Source organism: Nelusetta ayraudi, unplaced genomic scaffold, assembly GCF_046127955.1.
Source record: "Nelusetta ayraudi isolate G7.1 ecotype Tasmania unplaced genomic scaffold, CSIRO-AGI_Nayr_v1 ptg000005l, whole genome shotgun sequence".
In the NCBI taxonomy this organism is placed as follows: domain Eukaryota; kingdom Metazoa; phylum Chordata; class Actinopteri; order Tetraodontiformes; family Monacanthidae; genus Nelusetta; species Nelusetta ayraudi.
Genome location: NW_027466055.1, coordinates 2,679,485 through 2,704,824, shown reverse-complemented (window position 1 = coordinate 2,704,824; position 25,340 = coordinate 2,679,485). Strand labels below are relative to the sequence as shown.

At 40.4% G+C, this 25,340-nt stretch overlaps 1 protein-coding gene across 2 annotated transcripts; it reads left to right on the top strand.

The window, feature by feature from the left end:
- The first annotated feature begins 95 nt into the window (after nt 1-95).
- LOC142903519 (myocyte-specific enhancer factor 2A-like) lies at nt 96-23,803 on the top strand. Of its 2 annotated transcripts, XM_076049211.1 has the most exons (11): nt 96-254; nt 9,906-10,101; nt 10,809-10,993; nt 13,276-13,479; nt 17,032-17,166; nt 17,444-17,657; nt 17,853-17,909; nt 18,653-18,801; nt 20,954-21,080; nt 21,614-21,716; nt 22,344-23,803. In XM_076049211.1, the coding sequence occupies exons 3-11, from the start codon at nt 10,940-10,942 to the stop codon at nt 22,666-22,668; spliced, it is 1,368 nt and encodes a 455-aa protein (XP_075905326.1). In that variant the 5' UTR covers nt 96-254; nt 9,906-10,101; nt 10,809-10,939; the 3' UTR covers nt 22,669-23,803. The 2 variants fall into 2 exon arrangements, with proteins under 2 accessions (XP_075905326.1, XP_075905319.1); XM_076049204.1 differs by lacking the exon at nt 9,906-10,101.
- Nucleotides 23,804-25,340: the final 1,537 nt, after the last annotated feature.

Here is a 25,340-nt window from a genome sequence, read left to right as displayed (position 1 = left end):
TTAACGGCGCATATTAAATCAGTATACATACAATCGTTGATCGCCATCGCTCCTCGCGCACAAACGCGTCAGGACGATTCTTGCTCGTGCACGTCGCGGTTGGGAGGAGCCATGGCTCGCGCTGCTTCGAGCAGGGTGGTTGACACTTTTCCTAAACAGCGTCGTGTGTTCATGGACGCTGCCCGGGACACATTTTGAGAGAGAGAACCCCAGCTGTGTTTCGGAAGCTCGGACGGGACAGTGGACCGACTCAGGTAAACCTGTTTCTCTTTGTGTGGCAGAACATGTTGTCGCTGTCTGTCCTCGCGGCCGTGGAGACGAATTGGGACAGGAAGCCGTCGTGTTCACTCTCTCTGTGCGTGACCGCTTGCTCTTGTTATTAGAAAGTGTAACTTGAATCTGACTTTAGCAATACTAGAGACAAGACGCCAAAGGAAGTCACTAGGTGTTATGACCATAAAGTGTCGACCTGAGCTACGATGAGATTAATGCGTGTGCACTCTGGCTGCTGTGCTGTACACGCAGCGATCATGTCGTGAGATGGAGAGCTCCTGTCATAAAACTTTGATGAACTCTGCGACGATGCCTGAACTCACGCTAAAGCAGCGTTGCCAGCGTAGCTCCGAGTCACAGTCTTGTCTCGTCTCGTCTTATTGTCTGCTTCAGAGATGCCGTCTTTTTCTTTATTAAGAATGTGGCATTCAATTAAAGGGACGGACGTGATGGTTTAGATTGCTACAAGTTAGTTCAAACTGTTTGTTTCCCTGATTTCAGAAAGCAACTCCATCACGCTCAATTCGGTCGTTAAATCCTCCTGTCTAATTATGTTCATAACTCGTAGATAACAAGTATCTTTTTTGGAGATTTGTTTATCATGAGTCGTATGGTGTCAGCTCTTGCTCACATGATGTGATTGAACATTATTTTTTTTAAAGCCACAATGTTTTTGCAAGAAGTTCAGTTATGTTTGAAAGCTTTAAAACACTTTTTGGAGATTAACATGAATATGATGGGCATGTGAGGAACCAGAAGAAATAAGAACAAACTAATTCCACTTAAAGTAGAAAAAATAAAGCCACAATTTGAGTGTTTACCTTTATAAATTGATTACTTCAAATCATGCAAGAAAACTATTTAAGGCATCAAGAAAGTGTTCCAGTGTTTAGTTCTGACCAAGCAAGGGTTTTTAATGTGGATTACCTGTTTTGGGCTTAGTATACGTGTATTGTATTTTACCCTCATTTGATTTCACTTTCCTTTCTCCTACTGCTCTCCTGTAAACAGCTTAGCCAGTAGCCACAGTGTATTGTTCCATGCTGTGGAAATTTTGTCTATCTCTTTGCTCAATTATATACCCATGCAAAAGTATTAAAATATAATTTGCTTTTGTTTTGAGGTATTATTTGTATCAGCTATTTGTCATTCACATATTTAAAGAGCTTTGACCTCAGTAATTCTAGATTAATATTCAATTGATAAAGTATTAACTGTGGAGCCAAAGCCTGTGGGTAATATTTTATAGCTAAAATCATAATTCTCTTATATTTTTTGGTCTTTGAAAAATCGTATGTCACTCTACTTGAGAATCCATGAGCTAGGGAAGCTCTGAAGCTTGCGATTAAACAGTGTGGTTATCTTGGTCCATATTTACGTTTGGCATTTAAAAAAAAAAAGAAAGAAAAAATGGTTGCTGAGATCCACTGCTTTGGATTCAATGTGCAGCCACAACTCCACCTAACCCTTCCCTACATTTTCATATTTCATTAGCGGGACTAGCAGCATGTAGCATCACCTTCAATTATCCTGCCTGTCAGCGGACTGACAATGCCTGTCTGCTGGCTTTAGTGATTACAGGCTTCAGGGGACAGGTAATCAGGTCATGGTTACACTGTCACCCTGTCACACTGCGCAGTCCACCGGAAGCATGTGGACAAGAGGGTTTTCTGCTTCAGTTATGTGTAAGGAGACTTAGATCTGTATAGTTTAAAACACAAGTTTACCTTTAGCTGAAATGCAGTATTTGTATATGTTATATTTAGGATCATGGAGAGATATATACATAGAGCCCAGCCAGGTGAGCACATTTGTTTCTGTGCATTGACAGAAGACACTTTGTAATCTAAGTGCAGTAAACACTGATATTGCTGTACATGATTCTGGGCAGAGTATAAAGTTATGCAGAAATATGATTCTGTCTTGGAACAATAAGATGCTGTTTTTCAGACTAAACTGAATAAACTAGACTTGTGGGTGTGTGTGGGTGTGTGTGTGTGTTTTCACTTGCGTGGGGACGTAAAGTTGAAGTTGAGAGGTTTTTGCTCACACCTGCCTTCTCTAGGGTTATCTTACCTCCTCTATTATCAGCCGTGGCACCAACATGCAGACCTCAATATCCCAAATTTTAATCTTTAAAATATGTTTTACATTTTTCCCCCTTTCCAGCTTCTCTTCTCTCCTGTGCTCTCAACGCCTTTCCTGTTTTCCTATTTAAACAAGTAAAGCCTTTGTCTGCTTTCTGTCTTACCACAGGGCCACACAGCTGCTCAATTGATGCTAAAAATGCTGCAGTGGAACCCAAAATTGCACTCAAGAAATTTGGAAATCATTTTGGACAATTTCCAAATATTAGCCTTGGAATCTTCATTGCAGCACCCATTAAACACCACCTTTAATACCCTGGGTTAACAGGTTTCCCTCAGCTCAGACAGCTAAAACAGCAGTGCTGGGTCAGTGGGAATATGGCTTGGCTTAATTAAACTTAATTAATTTAATTTGCACAGACAGGGCCCAGACCAGAGCGAGGTCCAAGGCTGCTGAAAGTCCTTATGAAATTATAGAGGGCTACGCATGTATGTGCAAGTTGAAATCAGCTTTGAAAAGCTACTCCAGCGATATCACTAAGCAATATTTTAAACAAAATAAATAATGATTCAGTGTATGTTCAACAGCGGTTTATTCATTACAACTTTACCAGGAAAAGGACTGCATAATGCTTAGTCACACTTGTTGTTAAAATCCCCGGAACACCCGCACATGAGTTGAAATAGTTGAAGAAGTGATCTCGGCCCACCCAAGATCACTTCTTCAACCATTGAGTTGGGTGATGACCACATGGGGCCACCGAGATGTCAAATCATCACTTCTGCTCCTCATTCTCATTGGGTGTCTTGGCCTTTCATCACAATACACCATCACCTGGGGCTGGCCCACCACAGGTTGATCAGACCTGGTTGTGTGTCACATTAGAGACTCAATGGCAGCCCATACTGTCTCCTTCCTCTTCAGCCTCAACCCGGTGACTGTTTTTTTTTTTTTTTTTTTGTGTGTTTGTTTGTTTTCTCATCCATACTCTCATTCCCAACTCCTTCATTAGTCTTGTAGTGGACGATACCTTTATGCTCCAGCCTTGGTCCCCTGCTTCAGCTGTCAGGTTGCCATATAGCAGCTTTTTCTTCTCAAATGCTTCACCGATGGCTTCCTCCCAAAGGAGAGTCAATGATGAAAACACACGAGCAGGATTTGGACAAGAGAACGGAATTGGTTGCTACAATTTCAGATTGGAAGGTGAGCTGGCTGGCTGGCTAAAATCTACTTGCATTTCCCAATCCCGGGATGCGTCTTTGGTTAAGCTGGTTTTACAACCCAGCAACGTGCATTAGGGTTTTAAAACAGGTGTAGCAACATGGACTAGCCTTTTGCCGAGGAGTTATTGCTTACCGATGGCAAGCAGCGGAATGTAGCGCCGCGGAACATTGTTGAAAGGGGGACCACTTTGCAGTTCATAATATGCAAGTAATATGACGCAGTGCAAAAGATCGAAATTCATTTGAAAAAAAAAAAAGCAAAATGGTGGACATCACTGTTTCTAATACTAATGTGGACATTAAAGTTTTTCTACAATATTCAGTCCTCATGACAGCAAAGTAGGCCATTCTTAGGTGTGCGTGCGTGTGTGGAGGCAGAGCTGAGGATGATGGGATGGATTGAAGATTACATGAAGAACCCTAAGGATAGTGGCCTCAGATCTACATCCCATCTGTACTCAACATTAAAAGGATGAAATTACTTTGCTGAGAGCAAAGAATCTCAATGAGAAGAAGCAAACAAAAATGCTTAAGAATTCATTTTAATATCATTTAGCAGATCAAAAGCTTCCTCTGAGGTGGAAGATAAAACTTAGTGAAGCTGTCACTGTATGGGGTGCAGCAGCAGAGTGAGTGAGCCATAAAATCTTCTACATAATCTATAACGTGTATGTGGTGTTCGAGGTGTAACGAGTGTGTCTCTCTACTTAGATATTGCTATGTGCAACAGCTACATGTACAGGGCCAGTATATAAAGACTGCTAATTTTGAATTGCAGTCACAATGTATGTAGCAACACTATTAGGAAATCCTTTCCTCACTGACAGAACCCTTGCATTTGTCTGGGCGCCAGGTAGCAGCACTATTTAAGTTATATTTTAATTGTAGCTTAATTCTGTTCATATGATAAATCTGATCTTAAAATTCCAACATTTGTTTGAGGGGTGTAAACACACAAGCGGTTTACACTTCACATCTATTTGGCAGGGTGTTCTAAGTTGGGCACAGTTCTTATGTAGTTGGTTAATGAAATGTGGAAGCTGCCGTGCCCAGTCACACATGAACCGTGCCAGAGACTAGTCTGCCCAAACAAGGCATTGCACACTTGTGTTCGACTGACCCTCACATTCAATCTTAAACATGACTGTACACGGCACATGCTGATGTTAGAAAGCTGGCATGGTGGTCATTGTAATTTACTCTAAAGGCAAAAAAAACAAAACAAAACCCAACACGCAGTCATAAAGATGTCTCCATTGTGAATGCATGGCTTCTACACAGATAACCCCTCAACAATGCTGCAAGGAGTTTGTTATTTTAGATTGAGGGTTTGGAAACCAGCCCTGTGCATCCTGTAATGTGCTCTATTTGACTGCACTACATGTGGAGGTTTGCCCTGTTTGTGTGTGTGTGTGTTAGTGCTGGTGGGGGCAGGTCACTTTTAACTGTCTTCACCATGTTTAGTTTCACCCACGGTTGAGAATAGTTACTGAACCTTTGTGTCGTTGGTAGGCTTTGCTTGCTTTTCACAATCAGTGGCGAGGAGTCTCTGAGGGTAAATGACGGATGGTTTCTTTCACATGAAACATTTTTGGCCATTTATGAGTTTCATTTGCACATCACTTTAGTCATGTAAGCAATAACTTTACCTGTTTCGCAACATTTCAAAACTTGGACCTTTGAAATGTTTAAATTTCAGGGGTTTTCCCCCCTGCTTCTTTTGATTATTTCCAATGATTTCACAAATGGCAGAGTAGATCAGGTGAGGGTTGGCACTCATTGATTTTCTCTGAAATGTTATGGTTGGAGGTTTTACCTAATCCAGCTGTTTCACAATTGTGATAGTCAAATGATTTTCCAAGTTAGAGAGTTAAGTTTACTGGATGACCACTATGTGATGTGGAGCGATGCCTTAAGCCAAAGTAAGGGCCCCTTCCCTCCAGGCCAAGGTTACTTTGAGTTCCATAGCTGATTCATATGCAAGGAAACAGGAAATACACATTGCAATGTAAAGTAACTCACTTAAGTACCACTGTGTGTGTGAATGTTTCTGTCTTTTTTTTTGTTTGTTTTATGTGAAAAAAGGATTTGTAAGTAAAACCATACTTTAGAGGACAGCTTGTGTTTCAATCTGTGTTGCAGCCATGACATCAGTGTCTCTGTGTTGAGACAGGAAAATATTATCCCACTGCTACTGTCATAAAAGCAACACAATAATGAAATGACATCACAGTGATTAAATGTGCAGTCTGCTGTCTTACAGGTTTTATGAGACTAGTGAGAAACAATGAAACACTGCAGAGACGGTTGTTGTGCGACTGACTTTTTGGGTTAAATTCACTTATGCCTTTTTCATGGTTTCGGATGCTCTTGTCAGTACATTTTTTACATTTTATTTTTCCACTGTGATGATGTGACTAGCCTGACTCTGGGTGATGAATAAATCACAGCCTGCTTTGCCTTGACACGTAAAAACAGCAGGGCTTGGTTTGCTTGCTCCTACCTCGCCATAAAAATCAATTTTCAACCTTGGCAAGCTACAAAAAGGCTTAAGTGGGACATTTAAGAGTAACTTCATTCATTTTAAGTCGATCATTGGGTTGATTTATGAGGAGGACTAGCAGGCAGCAGATACCGCTGCTTGTTAGACGTTTTGCATCCGGTCTAGCATCATTTGCATAGAAAATGCTAATTTCATTTGTTCATTCTTTTGAGTAGCTGCAACTTCATTATGATTTTACATAAATTGCCATTCGTTTGCTTTACATCAAAGAGAGCTCACTTCGACGACTGGGCATATGGGGAAGCTTGGCATATTGAGTGCAACTCCTAAAAGGAAAGAGTTAAACACCTCAGCCAGTAAACAAGCCTGCTGATCTCACCCAGCCTCCCTCGGGGAGCAGGTTCAGTGTGTAGCCTGACTGTTTACCATGTAGCTCCCCTAAGAACTTTTATAAAAACTCCATTGATGAGAACTTCAAAGAATGTCCCGGTTTGCCGGGGGAAGGAAGATTTTTCTATCTGTCTGCCTTGTTATGCCTTCAGCAAGAGAGCCTCTCCCTTGCTGCTAATGGGTGTGATGCAAATCAGCTGCAGGAGCAAGAAAGATTGAGGATTGGGGAAAAAACAGGGAGATAGAGAGCAAGATGAGCAAAACCGCAGGGAGTGTAAATACATGAATAACAGATGTGTTCTGTATCATCAGTCCAGTAATAAAAGGGAAATCTCTTTCATCTGGCCCTGGGTGGCTGCTGCCTCACTGGTGACCTTGGTCAGCTCTCTGATCTGCAGGAACAAAATGATACTCAGGTGAAGGCAATGGTAACTTTATTTCAATGTGTGAGATCAGGAGGGGGGTTGATGAGCGGTGCCTGATGGGTTGCATCAGCTTGAAGCCTCATTGATTTGCCGTCGGAGTGGACCGCAGGTCACGGTGGGGTCACCACAATTAGAGATGAACTCATGTCCTTTAATGAGGAGCGGGGATGAAAGGGTTGCCAATTACTCGGCCCTGCTTTGTGCTGGAAACAACCTGCTGCTGGGAGAACTCAGCGTGATTAACCTTCTATAGCTCTTGCTTTATTTATTCTTTATGTTAAAGGACCTTAAGGGGTTTTAATTAGTGCTCATCATTTTTTAGAATTTGCACATTTGGCCAACGATAGAACCTCAAATTGTGCGAGCAAATGACTGTGTAAGATGTGGCTGCCTGTTAATCATAACTCAGATGTATGTAATCTGTGCTGTCTGACCCATATGTCTGAACTCATATCATTGCCGATGTGACATTTGACAGATTTTTTTGCCTCAACTGTTAACCTCAAATGAGATGCACATCCCCCCTGCATCTCTTCCTAACGTTGAACCTGCCCAACATTGGTCATATGTGAAATCAAGATTATGTTGCTTTGCTGGTGTTAGTCAGACCAAGACTTGAGACTTTTGTTCTTATTTCTCTGACACCATCTACTCTTGCAGAACCATAAATGCACGCATTGAATTTTTCATACATGCAATTTTGGAATGCATCATTCCTCTGATGTACATTACTGTAGCATTTGAAGGAACCGTTTGTGTTTAGAGTAGGTGGAAATCTAGGGGATACCCATCACACCTTAGGGAAGTCTTGGTAAGCTGCCTCTGCTTTCACTTTTAGTTTCCATGCAGAAGAAGCAGAGCCAGCCCATTGCAATGCAGTGCGATGACTAAAAATGGAGCTGCCATTTTCATAATTAAGATCAGTTGTGTGGTAATGACAGTGACTTTTTCAATGACATTCACCATTTTTAAAAAATGTTTTCCCAATAATCCCACACTAATTGTCTCCATAAGAATGAAAATTGTTCTCAACGTTTGTCTCTTCCCCTGATGGAGCAGCTTGCAGTATGTCCTCGTATCTGAGGAGGAGCTCTCTGACCTCGCTGCCTCCTGAGTTCACCATGATTTCAAGTTATGCATTGCTAGTTTGGGCACAATAGCCAGTATCTTTTCACTATGTTTTCAAGAGTAAATCCCCCACTAGCAGTGCTAGTAATAGTATTCTGCATAACAACATCACACTCCTGTTCCTGCATCCTGGCATTACCTTCCAAATACTGGCACAGCTCTAACGGCATCCCATAATTAGGAGACTGGCCTGGTAAAAGGTAAAAGGGTGATTTTTATTTTTTATTTTAATTTTTTTTTTTTAATTTTTACGCATACATCTCTCACAGATCACTTGCAGAAATGTTCACGGAAGCAAAATGTGTGAAGAGAAAAAAACAGAGTCAAAAGACACAATATCATATAACAATAATAACATATCTCCAGTTAACTGTAAGTGTAGCATTTTCATCAGTCTAGCCGTAAAAGAGTGTTTTTTCACAGTCCAAGAAAGCATGGCCACGCTTCGAGTGATCCACGGGAATTGTATTTCATGGGTGAGATAAAAAGAAGAGTGTTTAGCTCCGGGCTTTGCTTTGGGGGGCTTAACACTTCTTGTCAGGGATAAATCACAGGAGGGGGTATTAAAGTTGACGAGAGGCATCGAGAAGGTTACAGAAAGAACAGAATAGTGAACCAAAAAAATTGTCACATTAGCCTTTGAAATTAGACTACACACAGGTCTTTGAAATTGTTATATTGCAGCACCCTGGTGCACATGCTTGAGGAAATAATTTGTATATAATGTGTTCAAACAGATTCTATTGTCGTCCAGTCGATGTCAGTGTAAGACATCTAATAATTGCTGCTCTGGCGTCAACTACTACAGCATATAATTCCCTACTGTCCTGAAATATTTGTTTAAAAAAAATCCACAAGCTTATGATTATTGAATAAGATTAAGTCAGATTTTCAGCGGAATGAAATGAAATCAAGTTATTGAAATGTCTGAACCTTGCAGATGTCTGTGCGAGTGCTTCTGTAGCGAATTCTGTCCTCTTGTCCTGTTAATTTAATTGATATCATTGCCAGCCAGAGAGGTTTGCAATATTTTAAAGACGTAATTGATCTGGTTAACGTGTGTACTTAAAAAGTGGGGGCAGAGCCACTTCCTGAGACAGAATTCCTATTGTGAGCAGAAGGATGGAAAAGTCTTTTGTTTCCTTTTTCAATTTTGTACAAGAAATATGTTTATTTCATTTGAGTTGACAAGTTTAAATATATGTTAGTTTTATCAACACCAACGGAAAACATATTGACAAAACAAACCATAAAGTGATCTTTTCTCCGCTAGCTTCATGTTAGCTCATGCCAGCCGCGCTCAAGATGAGTTGCCTGGATTGTGCTTTTTTTCGTTTCTGAAATATTTGTGTCTTGTCATCAAATCATCCAGATTGTAAAACGGATAAATCCTCGTGGCCTTTAAATCCCAAATTTGCAAGGAGTCTTTGTCTCTTCCAGCATGCGGCAGCTGACCTGGCAGGGTCAGCCGGGAACAGGGCCGGTGGTAAAAATGGATGAGTTAGAGCATCAAGCGCAGCTCCTCATAAACTGCTGGGTCACAAAAAAACAAGACACTGCTTCTGGAGCTCGCATACAATTACTTAAAAGGAACATTTCAAATTCATTTGGGATTTTTATTGCGATATTAGATTTATTTTTTTTATCTGCAGCTGAGCTGTATTGAAATACCATTTGGGTAGTTTCATATTTGATCAAATATGGACACTTCATGGTCATTTCAATCAGCAAGTAAGTATGAGAGATATACAGCACCCTTCTTCTCACAACCCCTGAACTGGGTCTGCACTGGGAGGGGAGGTGGTTTAGTGGCACAGTAATCCAGCCAGGGTAAGAGTAAAGCCTGGCTTCACCTCACTCTCTGCCTCCTCACAGATCAGATGAGATTAGGCGAGAGCTAAGGAGCTCTGGGGGAAGGCAGGGTTCAGAAGCACTGACGCCGAAGCAGAGGAGGGACGCAGCGAAGACGGGTGGGCACTCCGGTCAGCACAGCACAGCACAGTCCAGTCCAGCAGAGACCGTTCAAGTAGGAGTGAGTCTGTGGGGGCAAGTGTGGAGGCAGCCTGCTGAGGTGAGTGAGGCAGAGGCACTGTGCTCGTATTTCATGTTATTTTGTTGTTGCTCCAGAGCAAAACACTCTGGCAGAGGTTTCATAGAACAGAAGCATGGAGCACATTTCTGCTTTGCGCTGCCAGAAACGTGGGGACGTTATGGTGCAACAATGCATGCAGCTTGGTTGTCTGTGCCATCAGACAGTTGAAAATCCTTGAGTGGAGGAACTGGTGGGAGATGATGTGCCCGTTTCACGACTCCACTGGAGGAAGACGTGCATATGCCTTTCGTGGCCTTTATCAATGTGCAGTCAATGATTCACCTCGGATTGAATGATTACCCAGGAAACATGACATACATCGATGGTGCAGCGACTGGAATGCATTGATTTATTGTTTTGTTTTATTATTCTATTTTTTTTTTTTTTTATCGTGATTGAAGGTTGTTTGGTAATTGCTTTTGCATTTCGAGGAATTTTGGCAACTTGCTACCATTAAATGGACATTTTTAATTAATAATTAGAGACGAAAAAGCCATAGACAGACATTTTGAATTTGCTTCGACAAAGTAGTTGTTAAAATAGTTTAGTTTACAGTGTAGTCTATTTGTCATTGTAACCAAAGCGAAGTAAAATGATCTCAAATTGCCATCAACCTGTCTGCTTCATTATCCAACTGAATAATTGGTCAAAGCAAGTTGACTTTACACTGTGCTGCTGTTTTTCAGGGAGACATGCCACACTAACACTGGAGTTGCAGCGCTGACACTTCCGACTATGTGTTAAGGATTGTTGAACTGTCAACCGCCTGGATCCCACTGTTCATCTTCTCTGGCTGCTGGTGGAAGTGACTTTAACAATGGGGAGGAAAAAAATCCAAATCACCAGAATTGTCGATGAGAGAAATCGTCAGGTTGGTAACTTTTCTTTGCATGTAATCCTGTTTCTTTAGATTATTGCTGTGTCTGCGTCGTCAGAAGAAAGTAATGACTTGAAATGTTCCTCTCCCTGAAAGCTGAAATACTTTCATTTGCTGTTGTGAATAACATACAGTCTCATTTTTGAAAGTACCTGCCCGCTTTTATGACACTTTTTATGTTTTTCAACAAAACAGATTTGCCGTTTAGAATGTAGAAGCTGCTTCTTCCTTTCTTAATACAAGATGAAATAGATGCGCACGCGAGAAGCAACAGGTCCACAATTCTTCTGTGGGTCCTTGTTTGGTTTGAGTCCAAAGATTTCTCCAAGCTCAGAGTGCAGTGGTGCAGTGGTCACAACTGGTGGTGAGGGCAGTAATTTGGGGTTAACTCACTCCGGACAGCACCCTGTCATTAGCAGGGTGGGTCAGCACTTGGGAAACACAGCAGCCCTCTCTCCTCGCCGTGTCCTTGCACAGACCCACACTGCTGCCCACTGGAATCCCTCTCCGTCTGCCTCCTCTAAATATATCTCCACCAACAGCACAACAAATACCAGCCTGTCTGGACCTAAGACCTGGGCCACTGGAAATAGAGATGTGGCTGGAAAATAAATATGTACAATTGTGTTTATATTTGATGTTTGGTTGTCTTGACCTGAGTTTTTTTTTTTTTTTTTTTTTTGGGATAGACACTGCTTCAGTTGTCAACTGCGCACTATACAACTTGCAGTATATTTAGGTTCCTGTACTCTATTTTAGGATGGTCTATATTCCCATTTTATCTGTCAAGGGTCCAATTTAAAAAAAAAATAAAATAAAATAAAAAAAATTATATGTATATATATATCTATATATATATATATATATATATATATATATATATATATAGATATATATATATATATATATATATAGATATATATATACATACATATATATATATATATATATATATATATATATATATATATATATATATATATATATATATATATATATATATATATATATATACATACATATATATATATATATATATATATATATATATATATATATATATATATATATATATATATATATATATATATATATATATATATATATATACATATATATATATTGCACACAAAGTGACACAGTCACAATAATATTACTTTTCTTTAATAGGCGCAACAGGATAATACTTCCCACAGAAATATTAAAATTGAAAATTTTAATATTGCAGGAGTTTTAAATATTATGGAAAAAGTCAAATCCTTTATGATGAGAAGGATACCGTCTTGTGTAAGATTACCACAGAAGTTACAGGGAACAGTGGAATATATATATATATATATATTTTTTTTTTTTTAATTTTTTTTTTTTTTTTATTACTTCCATTAATAAAAATCATGCACCAGTCTGCTGACACAGACTGTAATGGAAGCAGTTGTCAGGAAAGTTATGAGATGTTTAGTTCATATGGGAGACCTTAACCTTCATTTCATGACTGTGGAAGGACAGTAGATAGTTGTAAAAAAAAATGTTGGTCTCTCTCAGAGAGGCAAAATTTGTTTGTTTTGTTCAAACACAGCTTGTCTTCGGAACAAAAATATGAAACCAGCAGATAAGAACCAATAGCTGTAATACCAAATATTCCTGAAAATTGTGATGTGCGGGATGCGTGCGACTCACGTGCAGGTGTAAATATGATGAGTCAGCATCCCAGAAGGCATAACAGAAGGAGTACAAATGGAGATTAACACAGTGACTCACTGCAGGGATGTAGCAGTGCAATGATGAGTGTATGGCCAGTGTGGGTAATGGGCCACTGGAACCTGAGCTTCTTATACTTGTGGTTGTGGATGCCTTTCATGATATGCTTCAAGGAAACATGGTGGTATCAAAAAATAAACAGTTTAACAGTTTAAAAATTCTAGTCCACTAATGTCTGCTTCCTTTAAGGGAAGCATTCCTCCCCCTGCTCTCCTTCATCTGTGGTAAACACTTTTCCTTTTCCCTCTGAATTTTGCACTCTTTAAGGGGCTATCTTAATTTTTCAAAGATGAAATTACTCTGAAGGAGCTCTTTCTTTTGCGTGGATAACTTTTTGCTGAAGCAAGAAGAAGAAGAAGAAACACTTTTACTGATTCACAAATATTATCTTTGCTAAAAAATGTTTCTTTTCCCAACGCTAAAATGGTTCGTTCGCCATCCTCATTGAATATCCAGCAGTTAACAAAATCTGAATTATGTGATGAATTTAAATGGCTTTTTGAATTCTGTCTTCATAGGTGACTTTCATGAAGAGGAAGTTTGGCCTGATGAAAAAGGCCTACGAGCTGAGCGTTCTGTGTGATTGTGAAATTGCCCTCATCATATTCAACAGCTCCAACAAGTTGTTCCAGTATGCCAGCACTGACATGGACAAAGTCCTGCTAAAATACACAGAATACAACGAACCCCATGAGAGCAGAACCAACTCTGATATTGTGGAGGTGAGTCACAGTTCAGTTCAGTTCAGTTCAGTGCAGCTGGAACTCCCCGCGTCGCTTTGCCAGTTCAATTTTTGAACTTTTTTTTTCAGTTGTACATCTTTTTCAGACTTTTGGGCTTTGACTATGAAATTCTCATTCCAGTCAGTGTTCTCATTGTCACCGGGTTTTAAATAATACATTCATGGATCCAACATTATACCACTTTGTCCAGTGTTTTTGGCCTGTTGACAGGGCATCACCTCCCTCAGGTGCACTGTTCTTTTTGTGAGACACTTACTCATCACTGCTGCTGCTATCAAAAATGAATGCGTTATGTGAGCTTCAAGTGTTTTCTGCTCAAAACACAACAGACCAACTGTGGAGTAAATTTCAAAGTAACGATTCCTCCCTTCTTTGTGTGCCCTCCCTTGACCCCCGCCTCCCACATACTATTGTCAGTAAACAATAAATAGTAGCAAACGATGCAAACAATAACCTTCCACTGAAATAGCATATACAACTTTTGTTTCACAGGAAAACTAAACAATGGTGAAGGAGTAGCAAGAGGGACATCCTCTCGCTTGCAATATTATACTCTTATTTCATGACTTGGCATTGTTCACAAAACAATGACGTCGTGTTCGCTCCCTCTGTGCTCAGTAAATGTGCTGTGCTTTCTCGGGGGGTGAAATTTTGTACACATACATACACAGTGTAAATACATACACAGAACTATAGAATGTTTAATCCTCAATTCTTCTTCTATGTTACTTGTTACTCACATACTTCAGTAATGGTTACTGCCCATAATGATTCTGACTACTACTATTTTGCCGTCTGTTTTCCAAGCGTTAAAAAAAACTCCCACCTGCATCATGTCTGTCAGGCTTGATTTGCCTGCTCGCAGCTACTATTTGTTTTTTGTTTGTTCCTCTCTCCTCCACAAACAGACGAGCCTGAAAGAGTGAGGTGGATCTTTTACATATCGGTCACTCAATTTGCAACATTAAGCTGGAAATTTGCTTATGTGTAAACTAATACCCCATTGCTGACATTAACCCGTGCAAGCAGGAGGAGTGAAAGCTTCTTTTGGATTCATTGTCGTCTTTAGATGGATCATGTTTACACACGGCCTTTATCTCAGTGTCTTAAAAAAAAAAAAAAGATTGTTGTCACGTTTCTTTGTCACACAACCTGAACGCGAATATTTACATGTCCAACGCACCAAGCCTCTCGTTTGATATACGTACAGTATAGCCACAATATTTTTTAATAGGAGTTAAAAACTGTGGCATGTGCAGCAGCCACCCATTGGTGTATGAATGTGTGAGTGAATGGGTGAATGAGAGGCCTTTGTAAAGCGCTTTGGGGTGGGGTACTGTCAAGGGTTATATAAGTGCAGTCCATTTACCATTTTTGATTAGTTTATTAGTTGACCCAAAACATCAGATATTATATTCTTGAATTACCCCTGGTGCCAAATGATGAATGAGGCAGTAAATTGTTACAAAATTATCATTTCTAAGTTTAAGTTTATTTTATAGATGGTAAAGGTCTGCCAGCTAAAGCAGCTACAATTTCCCTGACAACAAGGGAATCTTCCAAGGAATGCGGTGAAGTAATTCCAGCCCACAGAACCCAGAGATGAATGACAGCCATACAAGAGAGTAAAAACTGCAGTACACTGACAAGTGGAGCTGTGGCAAACAACTGCTTTGGTTCAGTTCATGTAAAGTATAAAAGGATGCGTCAGAAGAAAGCAATCTATTTCTGAGACTGAGAGGCCTTTTCTTGAAGACAAAAAAGTTTCTTGAGCTTGAACTATTTGCCAGAGATGTGACAGATCACATCTCTAACACTGCTTTGCTGGCCCTATTCTTAGCCCACAACGGCCAAATAGAAAACACTCCCTGCTCGGCTATGTGTGTGCGGGGGCTGTTATTTTGTCTTTGATGCAGCCCCAACTGCAAAAAGACAACAGACTTGCATGTTAAAATGCTCAGCGTCGCATCTTGCTCCTTGTGACGGGAACCCTGTGACAGTCGACATGCCTTTTGGGAGCCACCAAAGCCTACTCTGACATTTGAGATATTAAGGGGACACGCACCCTCTTATCCTCTCACAGACACTTTGAGATAGTCAAGACGTGATGTTAGTGGCTTAAAACGGCATTGATGGGGGGCTAGATTTGCCCTGCTAGATTGGAAGCTAATCCAGTGTCAGGGTACTTTCAAACAGGCTCGCAGGCTCCGGTCTTGGTGGGAACAGGTGCCCTGATATATTTTGTGGTGATAAATTGAGCGATAAATCTGATTTGAACCAAAAAAAAAATGCAACGTACGTAAACATGTGAAACATAGTTTGCACTGTTCATCACCTTCAGTGTCTGGCCCGTGCCGTCTGTTTGTTGACGACTGAAGGATGGAATTGTTGACCGTTATGGTTGATCATCACCACCACAGTAGTGGAGGATGCCATAGTTCTGCAACACTTGGTCCACCAAGCAAAATTCTATCCGTCCCGCTTGACGTCCACTGCAGTGTGAAAGTTAGCAGCCACTGCATTTGTACCGAAGTGAGCGTGTGACTTCTGCAGTAGCCACCAGTTGTCCGAGTGCACTTTGAAGCCTGCGGTGAAAATAGACTCGCAAGTGTGTGCCTGAAGATCAGAGTAACTCCCAGTGTCTGAGAATGCAGAGGACATGTGGTGGACAGACAGCTGGCTGCCCTGATGGCTCTGTCAGTCTGTCCATTCCAAGCTATGATGCATAACATGGTGAGCTGCAGAGATGAGTTGATGTCTACCAGACGAGTGATGTCATCATTCAGATTGTGTGATGTCAGTAGTTTTGTTTTTATGCCATATAAACAGTTTCTGTTTTTCCCAAAGTCCAGGTGCTGTTATGGTTCTTATGTATTTAAAACAGATCTGTCTTGAACCAAACAAGTGCATGATGTCAACTTCATGTCTAATATAAACAGTTGAGAGAAGTGCTGTGGGATGTGATGCACTGCTGTGCGAGATTACATTTCAAATTCTACTGTTTGATTTTAGTGCATGTGTTTGACTTGAGAGTTTATTGTCGGCAGCAAAACAAGTTCACTGCAAGCCGCTATTAAAAGGAGAATAACATCTAAATATGTCCTACAATCAAACCAATGAACAACCCAATTCATTGTACTGTAAGTCAGTGTTGACTGCTGATTGCTGATAGGATTCGCAGTACTCACTCAACTGTATGTTTTTTTTTTGCCGTATTCTGCCCATTTTCAGATATTTGCAAGTATATTCGAAATTTTTTCCATCAAGGACTCAATTAAAACGCACGCGCTTGACCATTTAAAAAATATGTTTTATAGGAAGTGTTACCTTTGGACGAGGCTCTCTCGACAACAGACACTATTCCAGATGACACTGTCTCAAAAAATCTGTATTAGACAAATGTCACGTCGTTCAGAACGTTGCTTTATGAAGAATCTGTGAAGGTGGGCAGGTGCAGGCAGTGCCAAGAGTCTTGATGGAGATGTTTTTCATGTGCTCAGTGCTGCCCCCTGTATTTGTTTTCACGTACAGGCCCTGAACAAGAAGGAGCACAGAGGCGGCGAGAGCCCTGACGCAGATGCCTCCTATGTTCTCACTCCAAGTACTGAGGAGAAATACAAGAAGATTAATGAGGAATTTGACAACATGATGAAAAGCCATAAAATCGTAAGTCAGATAAGGTTGTTTTTTTTTTATCATTTTGTAAATCAATTATATTTGAAAGTTTTTATAAACACTCTGTCGATACACATCCATGTGAGGCTAAATAACATCAGCTGTCTGTACATGTCCACACCTTCTCCACTTCTTTCGACCACATCAGCTTTTTTATCAAATCCAAAACTCAAACTCAAACTCAAAACACCAAATGAGATTGTCTGATAAGCAGTGTTTTGCTCTGATAATGACCATGCTTGTGTTGACTCTCTCACTGCCTCCACAGTCCACAGGCCTTTCTCAGCAATCCTTTATGCACCCAGCACCAGGCAGCTTGTCTTTCAGCTCAGCAGCAGCACCAGGAGGAGGTGCTGTGACCTCTCAGGCTCTGGCTGCAGCAGCACACATGGCTGATAGTGGGATCCTCTCCTCGCAGCACACACACCTTCACAGAGCCGCCGTCAGCTCTCCTCAAAGACCCTCCAGTGCTGGAAACACAGGTGTGTGTGTGTGTGTGTGTGTGTGTGTGTGTGTGTGTGTGTGTGTGTGTGTGTGTGTGTGTGTGTGTGTGTGTGTGTGTGTGTGTGTGTGTGTGTGTGTTTCATAAATGAGGTAAAAAGGTGAAAACAAACTGAGATCACTGCACTGCACTGCAACATTTTGGACACAGTTGGTTTCTGTGTGCTTATTTGCAGGTGGTCTGCCGGGCAACACCGATCTGGCTCTGCAGAATGGCTCTGATCAGACAGTCGGTATGTGTCTTTCAGGACTTGTACACTGTATCCAATTCACATTACTGTCCACTGTAGATTTTTACAAATATTTTTTTTAATAGCTGAATTTTTATAGTATTTCTTGAGAATAATTCCAATATTTTATAAAATAAGAATCCATAGGAAAATCATGCTCTCTAATAAAATAAAAATAAAATAACAATAAGTAAAATAACAAACAGTTCTCAAAAGCTCCTCTGGTCTATCTGTGGTTTTGGTTTTGTTTTAGTGTGTGATACTTAATTTAAACTGCATTGCTTGAAAACAGATGGCACAGCATCAGTAGTCGGCATCACATCTGGACAATGGAGCAGTTTGAAAGAGCCACTGGCTGGTTTTTGGGCTGGTTTCGTGCCCAGTGTACCTTTATCTTGACACGTTTGATGTTTACTACAAGCAGACCTCCTTCCAGAATATTTCCACTCTCATCTTCGTGCTCTCCTTCCCTGAAGAGCATGTCTCATACGAACTGTACCCTTATGTAATCTCAGGAGCAAGAGAGAGATCTATTATTCATGGTTATCTTTTGTATAATATATAACTGTACTTTCTTGGTTCTAACCCCAGTAGCCACACGCCCTCCCCCAACCCCCTTTATGCACTTCGATTAATCTGTCTGTCAGGTGTATTGTACTTTTTTACTGGAGAATGTTTGTGTTGAAAAGAAGGCGTCTCTTAATTACCTCTTATAAACATCATCCAAATTCCGCACCTGTGTTCAGTGAATGGTTTTGTGGGCTCACCCGGAGGAAACTGCCTGGGAAAGATCATGCCGCCCAAATCTCCTCCAGCTCCAGTCAGCACTGGGGTCCCTGACTCTCAAGAGACCGACCTCCGTGGTGTCCTCCCCCAGTCCAAAGCAATGGCGTTGGTAAGTGTGTCGGCACCTGTGTCAAAAGAATATGTAGCTTGCTACCACGTGATAAAAAAGTTCATATTTCACTGCTGTTGACAATCAAGGTGGATTTCCAGAGCTTCGTTGTTCAGTAGAACACAGTTCTCTCAGCTTTGCTGTGCAGGAGCACCGGGGTTGCTCGTGGCACAATAAAGTGGAATTTGTTCCAGATGTTTTTGAAGAAAAGAACAATTTGATGAGCCATCAAGTTTGAAGCCAAACCTACATAATCTGAGCTCTTGTGTATTATTTTAATGTAAAAGACTTTGGGTTTCTGTCCAAAGCACCAGATGTTCTGCTTTCATCCACATTGTTGTGGAGCAGAACACAGCAGAGCGTATACTTGAAAATTGAAACGTCTCTCGTTTCATGCTCAACTGCACATCACAAAAAATGTTTTTATTCACAAGTTCAAGTGATTTGATTCCTGATTGCTTGATTCCTGCCAGTCTGCTGGACTTGGTTTCAAAAACTTGTGTTCCTGTGTTAATGAGATCATATGTCAATTTCGTTTGGTCTGCAACTGGTGCAAAGTCCATTTTTTTTACTGTTACAAATAAAACCAGAAACATGTTTAGTAAATGTGTCAATGTGGAGTAGCTTAATATGTTTGGAGCAGCTTATGTTTACTTTCCAAAACTACACCATTGTATTATCTACTTATTATCTACGATTTTCGCTTGAATCTTTCAGTATTTTTTTTTAAATAACAATGTGTAACTGTTAGTCTTCCAATTAGCTCTTACACACTGATGCTGGTGCACAGTTGAAACTTTGGGTCTGATTCTCACTAACTACAGCACTTTTTGTCCAACAGCAGCTGTTCTGAATGAACCTTTTATCAATTTTCTGTCTCTTCTTACGCAAGTTTGCTGGAAATTGTGCCATTTGAACTGTGTACTCTGTGCTCTTTGAAACCAACAGACAACCTTCTGATACTGCAGAGGGTTTGGCTTCATTTATTTGGATCTTTTACAGAACTTGTGCAGGTGTGGCCATCTTCTCAGACCCCATTATCATTTTTAGGTCTGTAAGTTAGTTTGGATTGGAAGGTGTGCGCTGGACTGTTTGCTGACATTTTGGTCGTCTGTTAAAGTTGGTGAACCCACTCGTCAAGTGTTGGCTGAGTGAGTGAGCATGGAGCAGTGGACGACGTCATTCTGGATGATGTCACCACTGACAGTGTTTAGTTGGAATGCCAACACCCAGAGAAAAACAGCAGCACACTTTTAATTGGTTTTAGGAACCAACATCACAGAGCTACTAGTTTTATTAACAAGCGGTTTTACGAGCCTGACACAAAAATTTGCCAAACCAACCTGGAAAATGAATCTAGTGTTTTTTTTTTAACTTTGTTTGGGTCCCCACACCCCATCCCTGCCTTTTTTTTTTCAAGAAATAAAAGATAAAACCGATTAAATTAAGGCAGTTTTTTAGGCTAGATAAAGTGAAAACACCATTTTATTCAGTTACGCACGTCGTATCTTTCCCAATATCATCCACGCAGTTGAACAGTCTTGATAGCCCTGGTTGTGGTTGACATCTATTCTCCACGTCAATGCAAAAATGTGAAGGAGTAAAACATTTTTAACCTTCGTTGACCCTGTATAGCTTAGCTTCCACCATTCCAAATAGTTTTTGCAAATACATTATTTACACGTTGAAATCATGAGACAAAAAACTTTCTGCTTCCTCAGGTTTACCATTAGTTTTGGATCTTTTCTTCTAATTTGTTAAACTGTTAATTATTAGGCCTCAAATGATAGAAAGACACTGTAAATCCCACTGCTTGAAATCATGGAATGTTGCCAAACAGCCATGATTGTCAGATCATTGCTGTTAAGTGGAATCTTCCTGATCATGACGTCTCTCCAAAGCCTCGTGCTTTGTTTGTTGGTATTTCTGAAGTTTAAAAACTCTGAAATGACTCTCTGGTAAAAAAAAAAAAAAAAAAAAAGAAAAAAGAAAAATGGGTTGCTGTGCCCTCTTGTGGTTAATATTGGGCATTGCAAGCTTCATTTAGAAGCAACAACTATTAAGTATTTTAATGCATCACATCTTTTTTTTTTCCACAGAAACAATTTCAGACATCCAGGCAAGCTGAATTCCTGTGTTTATATATTTCCAGAGTAACCAACGCCTGTGCAGCAGTCAGTCCAGCCTGCCTCCGTCCACTCCTGTTGTCTCCATCACCACATCCAATCTGACTCATCCAAGTCTGATTTATTCTGGAGTCAGTGCAGCCTATAATAACGGTACATTATAATCCTTGATATTTTTTTTGTGTTGTGTCTGAGTATTACTCAAACTCAAAAACCTCTCAGCATAAGAAGAACACATTCTTTAGTTCACTTGTGTTTATTTTGAACATGTAAAAAAAAATATATTAATACACAAATGGACAGACAGCAGTAAAAAAAAAAAAAAAAAAGTTCATGTTTTTATTGCACATAAAGCTAACTTTTTTTTCTACTTCTCTTTTATTTGACCAAACAAACGTTTTACCTGAACTCTAACCAGGACAAATAATGTTATCATCATTGCACTCGGTCATACGTGATTACTAGTTAGTAGTTCCAACTTCATGGGCAACAGTGTGTTTGCGTCTTCTGTTTGAAGATGATATGGAAGGACAATGCAGATGCAAAAATGACCTGTCCTCTTCCCTGTAACTGCAATCAATAAAAGTGATTGCAGCCTAATAATTCTGCAATCTATGGTTGTAAGGTGAATGAGATTTCAAAGAAGCCCTTTCCGCAGTTCTAATGCTGTTGAGTCTCTCTGACAGATTACTCCCTGAACAGTGCAGAGCTATCAGGCTTCAGCACTCCTGCGGGCCCTTCTCTGGGCTCCATGGCAGCATGGCAGCAGCACCAGTTGAGCTCACTGGGGTAAGAGAGCCTTTTTTTTTTTTATCCTTTTTAGAGGAATTACTAGATAAACACAAAGGACTTTGAAAGTTATCGTCAAGAAGTAGTTTCAATCCAATAAGGTGTCCTCATAGTTCATAGAAAAATTAGGGGGCTACTAACCAGCCTGAATGACTTAGAAACTCTAAAGACATCAAGCAGCAGTAAAACAATAGCAACTAGCGTTGTTTAGAAATTGCAACATTCCCTCTCAACCATCTCGATCTTCTCGGTGTGCATCGCACAAGGAGGGCAGGTGCTGTACCCTGGCAGGTGGGGGTTACATGTTTGTTTGTTTGTTTTTTTAGCAATCTTAAAGCTCGAAGTGCTGTGGTTAAGCCACGTTTAAACATGTGGCAGGTACAGACAAAGAAGGGACGCTCGCACTGCTTCTTTGGTCGTGCCACACATCAAGTTTGAGGTTGTTTTTTTTTTAACCCATGGTGTCTGCACAAAACAAAATGCATTAGATTGACTGTATCTGAATTAAATACAGATATGGCATTTTAATGGTATTGACAAACATAAATGTTGCTGCCGCCACTACATAGCAACTCAATTTTGATTTCGCAACACCCAACATTTCCGTGTGTGTCCCACTGTTCGCAGGTCTCTGGCCCCCGGTCTCTCTACCACCACCAACCACAACATCAAGGCTGAGCCCATCTCACCACCCCATGACCACTTAATTCAGTCAGGGTTTGTGAGGCAGGCTCTCGGCCACCCTCACCCTCATTTCTCCACTTCCTCCACCACATCCACTAGAGCCGAGCTGGGAAGATCTCCTGCAGAGAGCATAAGCTCCTCCTGTAGCTCCCACGAGGGAGGCAGTGACCGAGAGGAGCAACAGCAGCCAGACTTTAACTCAGTCCCTGTGAGCAGGTCCGACAGTCCGACAGTCAAACGAATGCGGCTGGACAACTGGGTGACATAAACCCTTGAGTCACATGACCACAGGAGACCAGGGCAAACGCATGGAGACACACACAAAAAAAGTGGATTTTTACTGAGGTAGCCTGTGTCCCAAAACATAAACTTCTTGTTCATTTCAGTGCAGTACAGATGTGCTGTCCCAAATCGCACATTGCTGTTTTGCACTTCCTTCGAGTGTCAAAATATATTTAATTGCCATTTGATTGTAAACTATTGCAAATTTTCAGTGAAGACAGTTTGTCCGATGTAAAACAAACATACACCACAATCTTGATTATTGATGATGATTGAAATGTACCACAGTAGCTAGGAGTACATTAGTCAGCCAGTGGGCACAGACCGACGTCAAAACGCTGCTTCTGTTACGTCACCAATAAGGCTGGCGTTTGTTGAAAATCTTGCAGTCCACACACCTATGCACTCAGAATGCTCAGTATTTAGTACAGAAATATACAATTTGGGACACACTTGTTGTTTTTAAATCAGCCATCTTGGTTTGTTTCAATGTTTGTGTTTGGTCTGAGCGTTCTTTATTTGAACCACCTCATCTACCTATAGTGATGTCTGAGACACAGCTAGTCTTCCTTTTAAATTGTAAATCACTACATTATTCATAGATGCATATCGGGTCCAATTGCTGTACAATCTGTCTCTTGTCATTCAAGGAAGACAATATTTTTTTATTTTTTTTTTTAGTGGGAGATGAGCAGTGATGTGTCTATATGTCTCCTAAAGTGTCATCCAAATAATTTCAGAATTTCTCAGGGTTCGAGACATGTAATGCGTCTGATGTCAAAGCAATACTTTGTTCACATTGCCCCTGTCACTACTTTGATGAAAAAACACAAACACTTATTTATAATGTATCAGACAAACAGTATGTTGTTTAATGTTGTTTTGTGTGTTTTTATATTGTGCACAGCACACAATGTCGGAACATGACTGCTGAAAAAACTAAAAGCCATGAAAAACTCTGTTCTTGATGTACCACCCACTTATTGTTATTGCTTTGTACATATCTTTAATATGTGTAAATATCTATATCACATCTAGTGTACCTCCATGCTGTTTATTTGTGTGAGAAATGTAACATGTCTACTAAAGTTGAAGAAACTATATTTTTGTTGAAGAAAGCAAATCCCAGACTTTTCAAGCTGATGATGATCATATTTGAGTTAATCAATGAAAAAAGGGGATCGTTTCTTGATTCACTGTTGAGAGAAAGCACATCTGGTTTATTCAAATGAGCTTCATGGTAAAAAGCAGACACAAGAAAATACATAAACAGACAGTTGCTCCTTATTCAAAAAAAAAAAAAAAAAGCTACACCTTTGCAATGAACGCATCTTCATCCATGCGTAACACGCTTTTAAATGCACAGAATATTGAGGATTTGTCATGAATATCGGTACAGATGTGAGCATTTAGAGGAGTATGCTGGAGAGCAGTCCAACTCATGCAGAAGCGATGTGCGGGTGAGAGCAACGCAGCACCAGTGGTGTGAAGTGCAAAAGCTGCAAGAGTAACCACTGTGGTTTGTCTCACTCATGGGGAGAAGCCAAGTTTGGTCATGACACAGAATTGAGACATGAGCGTAAAGCAAAGGGAAAGTCTGGTGACCTATATATAAAAATAAGTTGCCAGACTTTGAGCTGGTGGTCTTACCGATCTTATAGAAGCTTTACAACAACAATTAGGAGTGATCCCACCAAACTCATGATAATATGTGCTGTAAGGACAACACAGAGGTAGTAATGAAAAAATAGGTTGTGTTAAATATGAAATCACAAATGTAGAAGCAGTCATACTACCTGATCCTTAGAATTTAATAACAATGCAGGAAGTGAAAGAAGTCAGCTGCCAGAAACAGGAGATCAAAGGCATCGTCAAGCTACAGCAACAAACGGGTGCAGACGGGACAACAGAAGATGCAGTGTGAGACAATGTCTGCAAAGCAGACTATTTTAAATCATTCTCATCATCATTCTTCATTCTTAAATGGGACACAAACCAAAACCCAAAACAAATGCAGTCATGTGAAAGGTTCAAACCGTCCAAAGCATTTTAGTCAGTTTGAAGAGTGAAATACTCCAAGTAACACTGGGGACCAATACCCCCCACAAGTGAACTATGCGCCCCCTGTAGATTCCTCAATGACGTTCAATAGATGAGCAGTAGAGCAAAATGCCCCTTAGTACAGTCAACATATGACTTACAGGTAAGGAGGGGTGCAATGAGAAATGCAAATTCAATACAAGAAGAAAACAAGCGTCAAGATTGGCTTTAGAGTGATCGATTACTATTGGAATGGAATGTCAAAAGACAGATTAAAGACAACGAGGAAACTCGGTACTACCAGCTATTTGAAAAAAGCAACAACAAAAGCAAACAGCTATTTGATTTATTTGAACGCCATGAGCTGCTCAAGTAAGTTTAGTTACATTAAAACACACCCTCTTTCTTTCGCAAACACAAAGCTTGACCTTATCTTCTATTGTACTTCATGTAGATTTTAAAGACCCCGTGAACTTCATTCATCTTCACAGTCAAGGTAGCAGGAATTATAGCAAACCGGAAATAAAATAGTAGAGAATAAAAGGTAAACTAAACACCTACGTGTTGGAGTGTGGGCGGGGATTAACAGTGAGTGAAATTAACAATGGGCGATAGATC

Coding starts and splice junctions, on each gene's coding strand:
- LOC142903519 (XM_076049204.1), top strand. CDS start 10,940: ATGGGGAGGAAAAAAATCCAAATCACCAGAATTGTCGATGAGAGAAAT. Junction 17,167..17,443: donor TGATGAAAAGCCATAAAATC/GTAAGTCAGATA, acceptor CTGCCTCCACAG/TCCACAGGCCTTTCTCAGCA. Junction 17,910..18,652: donor TGGCTCTGATCAGACAGTCG/GTATGTGTCTTT, acceptor ACCTGTGTTCAG/TGAATGGTTTTGTGGGCTCA.